Below are 8475 nucleotides of genomic sequence, written 5' to 3'. Positions count from 1 at the left end.
TGCGGACCGCAGACTTGTCGCAGATCTTGTAGTCTCAGCTGGTGGTCTCATTTTGCGGTGAGTTATGCGGTCGCATAACCACTATGCGGACCACATAACAATCGCATAATTGACATGGCTATATGGTTCAAAACTGAAATCTCTGTATCACTCTGCAGTGAATTTGCGGTCAACATGTCAAATCTGTGATCGCAAAGACACCGCATTTCATCATCTTCTTCAGAAGATTTAGGGTTTAGTTGTGCGGCCAAAATGCGGACCACATTTTCACAATGTGGGCCACAGATGCCTTCTTCTACACAGGTCACCCAATCTTTCAACAATGGCGGTCCTATTTCATTCTACCCCGTACCCCAAATTATTTTCAACCCCAAAACATCTAACGTATAGAGAAGCAACTACACAAGCATCTAAACACATTTTTGCACAGGATTTAAACGAAAAATCTCTGAACCTACAATGGAAATCAAAGATAAAACGAGGGAGAAACGGGTACATACCAGTAGAGTTTGATGATTGGGACAATGAGTGTGACAAATGGAGTCCTTTGGTTGCACACAATTTGAGCTTGATTTGGTTCGAAGTTCGTTCGTGTTCTTCCCTTTTTTTTTCGTTTTTTTGTTTTGTTTTAAGTGAGTGAGAGACGAGAGGGTTATGCGGACTTACCTTATCGATTCTGCGATGGATAGGACACTGTATAACACACAGTGCGACCGCATGTGTGTTATGCGATGAGGTTAAGGACCAAGCTGAAGGGAGGCAAATGCGGTGCAAAATGCGGTCGCATAAATTAAATGTGAACCGCATAATGCACCACCTCACCGCATTTTCAACCACAATTTTAACCCAAATCTCTGCTTAGGTTTGCGGTCAGAGTGCGGTCCGCATAGCTAAAATGCGACTGCATTTGTGCAGCAGAATTAACCTAGTGGTTTTTCTTCCACTTTTTATGCATTCGTACCAATTGTTGTGATCTTTTGAACCCCCTGCACTCTAACACACACTTTAAATTGCTCAAATAAATTTATCTATCAAACACTAAAAATTCATAGAACAAAAGAGTGTTACCACACATGGGTTGCCTCCCATGAAGCGCTTGATTTAACGCCACGACACGATGAAGTTGATATTCCTTTGGTTTCACTCAATGGTCGGGCATGGACCATCTTTGAGAGCTAGCTGCTCCACCAAATGTTTTTCTCCATCAGTGCCCAAGTAGTGCTTGATGCATTGGCCATTTACCTTGAATGTCCGGGACCCATCTGTTGATTCTAATTCCACAGCTCCATAAGGAGAGGCATTGACCACTTTGAATGGACCAGACCATTTTGATTTAAGCTTGCCCGGAAACAATTTGAGCCTTGAGTTAAAGAGCAAGACCAAATCACCCATCTTGAACTCTCTTTTCAAGATCTTCTTGTCATGGACAAACTTCATCCGTTCTTTGTACATAGCTGCACTTTCATAAGCATGGAACCGGAATTCCTCCATTTCATTGAGTTGTGTTAACCTCAAATTTGCAGCTTCAGCCCAATCTAAGTTCAGCCTTTTCAACGCCCACATAGCTTTGTGTTCCAATTCCACGGGTAGATGACATGCTTTACCAAAGACTAGCCGATAAGGAGAATTACTAATAGGGGTTTTGTAGGCCATGCGGTATGCCCACAATGTATCATCTAGCTTCCTTGACCAGTCGGTCCTATTTGCGTTCACATTTTTTGCTAGAATGCTCTTGATCTCCCGGTTGGAAACCTTAACTTGACCACTTGACTGCGGATGATAAGGTGTGGCCACCTTGTGCTTTACGCCATACTTCTCAAGCAGCCCCGAGAATGCCTTGTTACAAAAATGAGATCCACCGTCACTAAGGATGGCTCTAGGAGTGCCAAACTGAGTGAATATGTTTTTCTTCAAGAAGGCGGTCACACTCCTTGCCTCATTGTTTGGTAAGGCAACTACTTCAACCCATTTGGACACATAGTCCACAGCTACCAAGATGTATTTCATCCCGTAAGAACTTACAAAGGGGCCAATGAAGTCGATTCCCCACATGTCAAAGATCTCTATCTTCATCACAAAGTGCATTGGCATTTCATGCCTCTTAGAGATTGAACTTTGTCGTTGACATTGGTCGCAAGCCTTGACCATTTGATTGGCATCATGGTATATGGAAGGCCAATAATACCCACATTCAAGAACTTTAGCCGCCGTCCGATTTCCTCCATGATGACCCCCAACCGATGAGTCATGTCATACCTTGAGAATTGACATAACCTCTTCTTCGGGAACACACCTTCTGATAATATTGTCAGCACAAACACGGAACAAGTATGGTTCCTCCCAATAGTATTGCCGGCAGTCTCTCAAAAACTTCTTTCTTTGATAAGATTCCAATCCGTCCAGGATAAGGTCACTAACCAAGCAGTTAGCAATATCGACATACCAAGGAGAAAAAGTTATAGATAATGCCAATATGTGCTCATCAAGGAATGCATCGTTGATTTCAAGATCTCCCTATGGTCTCCCTGCTTCCTGAAGCCTTGACATATGATCCGCCACTTGATTTTGAGTTCCCTTGTGATCTTTGACTTCGAAGTCAAATTCTTGCAACAACAAGACCTATCGAATTAATCGAGGCTTTGCATCCTTCTTTTCCATGAGATATCGAAGAGCCGCATGATCAATGTATACCACCACTTGGACCCCAACAAATAAGCTCGGAATTTGTCAAAAGCATACACAATAGCAAGAAGCTCTTGCTCAGTTACCATGTAGTTCATTTGTGCCTCATTGAGAGTTTTACTTGCATAGTACACCGGGTGGAGAACTTTGTTGTGACATTGGCCAAGCATTGCTCCAATGGCTACACCACTGGCGTCACACATGAGCTCGAAAGGAAGTGACCAATCGGGCGTGAGAATAATGGGTGCCGTGGTGAGCCTTTGCTATAACTCCTCAAAAGCTTTAAGACAGTTCTCATCAAACACAAACTTGGCATCTTTTTCTAGGAGTTTGCACATGGAGTTAGCAATCTTGGAGAAGTCCTTGTTGAAGCACCTGTAAAACCAGGCATGCCCTAGAAAACTTCTAACACCTTTCACGGAGGTCGGTGGAGGAAGCTTAGAAATAATCTCAATCTTTTCCCGGTCTACTTCAATACCATGCTTTAAAATTTTGTGCCCAAGCACAATGCCTTCGTCAACCATAAAGTGACATTTCTCCCACTTTAGCGCAAGGTTTGTCCCTTCGCATCGCTTAAGCACTTGTCTAACATTGTTAAGACAGTGCTCAAACGAATCACCAACCAACGAGAAATCATCCATGAAGACTTCAAGAAAGTCCTTAACCATGTCGGAGAAGATGAACATCATACACCTTTGGAAAGTGGCTGGAGCATTGCTCCATTAGGAAAGGTCACTCCTCAAACCGAGCTCTCATCGGTCCCATCTTCCACATCCGAGGGTGACCCCTCCAGTACTCAGCCAGCTACTGACTCCCATAGCACTTAGTGTGCCTTAGGCTTGCCTATGTTCTTTCAAGACTTCCAACAATTGGTTTACCTGCACATCATTTAGCAAAAACGAAACGATTACAGGTAAAGTATCATTAGAGCCAAGAAATCTATACCTTAAGTGCGGCGGGAGAGGCTTGAGCTCTAGTTGTGGTGGCTCAATGATTGATGGCTTGGCAGGAGGTGTGGCCCTATTATCCAAGTCAAGAGAAAGCTTTTCCGGAGTGTAAGTATAGGATCCAAGACCCTCCAATGCATTTACCGACTCCATGTACCCATCCATGTCCTCACCATCAAAGTTTACCAAGATAGCCGCCAATACCTCACCAAGGCATTGTTCTTCCATTTTCAACTCGACGACATCTTCAACCTCATCAACCACATCTATCACTGAAATGCTCTCATACTCATTGGGTAATCTCATACCCTTGCTCGCTTGAAATGTGACTTCTTCATCATTCACCCGAAACTTAATTTCATTTCGCTCCGAATCTATGAGTGCTCTTCCCGTGGCTAGGAATGATCTCCCCAAGATGATAGGGATCTCTTTATCAACAGCACAGTCAAGAATTACAAAGTCGGTGGGCAAATGGAATTTTCTAACTTTCACAATCACATCATCAACAATTCCTACCGGTCGCTTAATAGATCGATCGGCCATTTGTAACCTCATTCTTGTTGGCCTCGGCATCCCTAATCCCGCTTGCTTGTAGATGGCAAGTGGCATCAAGTTGATGCTAGACCCATTGTCACAAAGGGCTTTTGCAAAGTCATGCTCCCCGATAGTGCATGGAAGAGTAAATTCTCTCGGGTCCTCTTTCTTTTGGACATGGCTTGTGGCAATAATAGAGCTAACCCGGTGAGTCATGTTTACCACCTCATTCTTTGTGGTCCTATTTTTGGTGATCAAATCCTTCAAATATTTGGAAAACCCCTGCATTTCTTGAAAAGCCTCCAAGAATGGAATGTTCATCGACAATTGCTTTAGAATATAATAGAATTTCTCAAGCTTGCTATCATCAACCCTTCTAATAGGTCTTTGAGGAAAAGGCTGAGGAGGTCTAGGAATAGGAGGTGGAGCTTTTGATGTCTCCTTCTCCTTTTCCTTCACCCTTTCTTGGTTCACTTCTTGCACCTTCTCTTTTTCCGGCACCCTTTCAACTTCAACAACCCGTTGCTCTTCTGCTTCAACTTCTTGTCCAGCTTCTTCCCCAACAACCTCTTGCTCAATGTCACCTTGTAAACCTTCCCACTTCTTGTAGTTATTTCCATGACGTGAGAAGTTGAGCCACTTCCACCACTCTTTGGGTTCACAATGGTATCACTAGGAAGTTGCCCTTTTTGATTTGGGTTTTGCTCTCTTGAAAGGTCTCTTATCTGCTTCTATAACTTTTGGATAGATGCGGTGTGAGAGCCAACAACTTCGGTCATGTTTCTCATGGACGCGTCAGACTTTTCTTGGTTTTGCAATACTCTTTCAAGCATGCTTTCTAACTTTTACTCACTTGACGACCCTTGATTTTTATAATGACCTTTTGGGGGAACATACGGGTTGGAGCTCCGGTTTGCAAAGTTGTTGTTGTTGTTCCAATTTCCTTGATGCGAGTTACCTTGATCATTTCTCCATTGTTGGTTGCCTTGGCCTTGCGAGTTTGGCCTCCACTGGCTTTGTTGCCTTTGACCATGGTAGGGTTGCCTTTGATACCCTCCTTGAGGGTTGTTGATATAATTTGCTTCCTCAAAATTTTCATCTAAAATGGGTTGGACATCTTCCACTGCATTCACTTTCTTTGTCTAATTCTCGGTAAACATCTTTGTCAGCACATTTACATTTGTTGCAAGTCCGACAATCACTTGATACCTCTCTTGATTTTCCTTGATTAAGTTACTCAAGGAAGGAGAGCCATATGAGATTCCTCCGGTAGTATCCTCTGAATGCCATGCTTGGTTGTGCTTTGCCATTTTGTCTAGGATTTGTGTCACTCTTGCAAATGATTTGTCCATGAAAGATCTGTCAGCTGCATTCTTGGCGATGACTTGGTTCATGGATCCAAACCCATATAAAAGTTTTCCAACAACATGGAATCCGGAAAACCATGGTTTGGAGACCTCACCAAGTATAATTTGAAGCGATCCCATGCCTCATGCAACTGCTCTCCCTGTATCTGCTTGAAGAAGAAAATCTTATCCCGCAACTCAGACTTTTTGCTCTGCGGGAACCACTTGGACAAAAATGCCCGGACAAGTTCGGGCCAAGAATGGATAGAGTTGGGTGGCAGATTCTGGAGCCATTTCCTCGCATCCCCAGCTAGAGAATACTTGAAGCACTCAACCTCAGGGCATCGTCAGAGACATTGTTTTGTTTGTGCATTACACACACACCTAAGAAATTCCTAAGGTGTTATGTTGGATCATCATCTGTGGAGTTTCTGAAAAATCCTTCTGCCTTGAGCATCAGAATTAGACCATGTTCCACTTTAAATGTTGCAGCTCCAACAACTGGCGGTACAATGGCGTTAGTATCCTCAATGTACTCCTCGATGTCTGCGAAAGGATTCTCTCCCATTTCTGTCTCCGCATCATCACCATATTCAGACATGTTTTCCTATCAACACCAAGCAAAGCAAGCAAAGTGTGATGGAATAGAAATAGACGTTAAGTAAAGTACATACTAAATAGTAATTTCAAAACCGTATTCCCCGGCAACGACGCCAAAATTTGATACGCTCAAATTACACTTTAATGAATAGTGTAAGGTGGTCGGTGTCAAATATAATAACCCAACAAGGTTGGGGTCGACTCCCATAGGGAATAGGTGTGAAAAGGTTACTCTTATAGTGTGTTGCTCAACTAAAGTCGTATCTCTATTCGGTTAACAGTAACAAGAGAATGGTTTTATAGTAACAAGAGTATGAATTGAGTTTGTTTGGAAGTATCAACTAATTGGAATATTTATAGAGTAATTAACTGGATTAATGAAACCAAGGTTGTGTCCCCTTTAATGGAGTGTAATGCTTATCGGTGTTAATATGATATATTTCTAATGGAAGGTTCTTTTGATATGCAAATGATGTCTAAGTGACTACCCCATATTTCCCAATAGTTGAGTAGTATTTCCTCTTTATAATTTTCCCAAATATAAAAGAGTTGCAATTTAGAACCATCAATATATGCCAAGTAAAACCCACTTATTCCTAAGCGATTCTATTAAACAAGGTTTAAAGCCTTGAGTCATTGATATTTACTTCTACCAAATTCTAACCCATTTTCCAAAGCAAAGCAAGAATTTAATGGCACTTGTTAATATTTGCAACCACCAACAATAAATGAAGAATGAGAAGTAAATAAATATCAACCAACCATTATATATATATTCAATGTTAAACACCCATTAGCATAACACCCATTTAGGGTCCACAACCTTAGTATTAAAGTTAGCTACTCATACTACAATACAAAAACCAAAGAGTATTTAATGTCATAAAAGCTTATAAAGTAGAGAATCTTCACCCAAAAGCTTCAAAAAGTGAGGAATATTAATGTCTTGGAATGTGGTTCAAAGACTAGACAAGATGAGCCCACAAAGACATCATAAAACTATTTATAGTGGACTCAAAATTGGGACAGAAAACGGACAAAAATGCCCTTTTAGGTCTGATATGCGATCGCATTCTTGTCGCAGAGCACGTATGCGGTCCACATATTGAACATCCTCATCGCAGACTGGAACCCTAGTTTATAGGTCTTCTTCGCATTCCAATTATGCGGATCGCATTGCAGAATTGCGATCGCATTTTGCATCTCATCTTCGTCCTTCAGTGACCTTCATAGTTGGTTTTGCGGTTCACTCTGCGGCTCGCATGTTAGTTCTGCGGTTGCATAATGGACAGCATTCTTGACATGAGATTTAACCTAGATCTCTGCTTTTGTCTGCGATTTGACGTGCATTCTGCAGCTCGCATGTCTGATCTGCAATCGCATAGTGTATCGCAGACCAGCATTTCTGCTACATTTTACTCTTTTCTTATATTTTTGCTTCCATTTCCATGTTCTTGGGTTCTCAGTCCTTATGTACTGTAGAAACAACAAAACTACATAAGTAACAGAGATAATTGCATTAAAACAAGCTAAAATCTAAGCAATTAGTAGTGAAATGTGCCGAAATTCTCCGACATATCAAGATCCTGCAATGGTCTCGATCATGATGTTTCTAATTTTCTGGGTCCAATAATAGACTCCTGATTACTTAGTTGATGTCATTCTTTAGTTTCCTCTTCCCTCTGATCAACCTCTATGTAGGCTTAAGCTATCTTAGTTCCCACACATGCCAGAGTTTTCATGCAACTCATATGATCTCGAATATTACTTTCAATTTTGCTTCTCGTTCATTAGTCACGATAGGTGACACTTTCCTTTGGAGTGCGTATAATGTTGTTACATGACCATTTCCTCTTTAGGTCGTGGTGCTTAGGTTGAAGCTTTCTTCCTTGTTTCCTCAGCTAGTCTTTCGTTGTAGTTCTTAGGGAGAACCCTTGACTCCCGTAAAGCTGTGAGCTTATTACGGACCTCTTGATGCCCTTCCTTTCCTATAATCATCCGTAGTTGCTTACCTTCGTGCCCTTATGCTTGTAGGGTTGTTTTTGAACTGATATTTTGACTGCCTTCTCGGTGGTACTTTCTTTTATCCCCATAACACTTATACGGTACCTTTAACTACCATGATTCCTATTTGAATATATCTAAATTATCATAATGACATTACTACAAGGCTGTATTCTGCATGTTGGGGTTCACTACCTTTATCTTGCATGATCTGTTGATTTGTCTGCAACTTCTTGCCTAGTCATGACTAGGCTCTTCCTGAATCAACTACTAACTACTCGTCGGCCCATTCTCATATCCATATTCCACGTAATCTTTCCCGAGTAATTTCCTTGTCTTAACTTACCTCACGTACTAGCTCC

At 41.7% G+C, this 8475-nt stretch overlaps 1 protein-coding gene across 1 annotated transcript; it reads right to left on the bottom strand.

Annotated features, from left to right (window-relative positions):
• Window positions 1-1140: 1140 nt before the first annotated feature.
• On the bottom strand, window positions 1141-2885 carry LOC142174421 (uncharacterized). Its single transcript, XM_075240213.1, has 3 exons — window positions 2692-2885; window positions 2257-2413; window positions 1141-1836 (listed from the first exon to the last, which is right to left on the bottom strand). The coding sequence occupies exons 1-3, from the start codon at window positions 2883-2885 to the stop codon at window positions 1141-1143; spliced, it is 1047 nt and encodes a 348-aa protein (XP_075096314.1).
• Between the last annotated feature and the right edge of the window lie 5590 nt (window positions 2886-8475).

Source organism: Nicotiana tabacum, chromosome 20, assembly GCF_000715075.1.
Source record: "Nicotiana tabacum cultivar K326 chromosome 20, ASM71507v2, whole genome shotgun sequence".
Classification (NCBI taxonomy): domain Eukaryota; kingdom Viridiplantae; phylum Streptophyta; class Magnoliopsida; order Solanales; family Solanaceae; genus Nicotiana; species Nicotiana tabacum.
This window is presented reverse-complemented; position numbering and strand designations above follow the sequence as displayed.

Excerpts from the sequence above, each read along its gene's own strand:
- LOC142174421 (XM_075240213.1), bottom strand. The coding sequence starts at position 2,885 with ATGTGTGACGCCAGTGGTGTAGCCATTGGAGCAATGCTTGGCCAATGT. Across the intron at positions 2,414-2,691 it reads TTGTTGGGGTCCAAGTGGTG|TGACCTTATCCTGGACGGAT; the intron begins GTATACATTGAT and ends CTGCTTGGTTAG. Across the intron at positions 1,837-2,256 it reads AGGTTATGTCAATTCTCAAG|GCATTCTCGGGGCTGCTTGA; the intron begins GTATGACATGAC and ends TTTTGTAACAAG.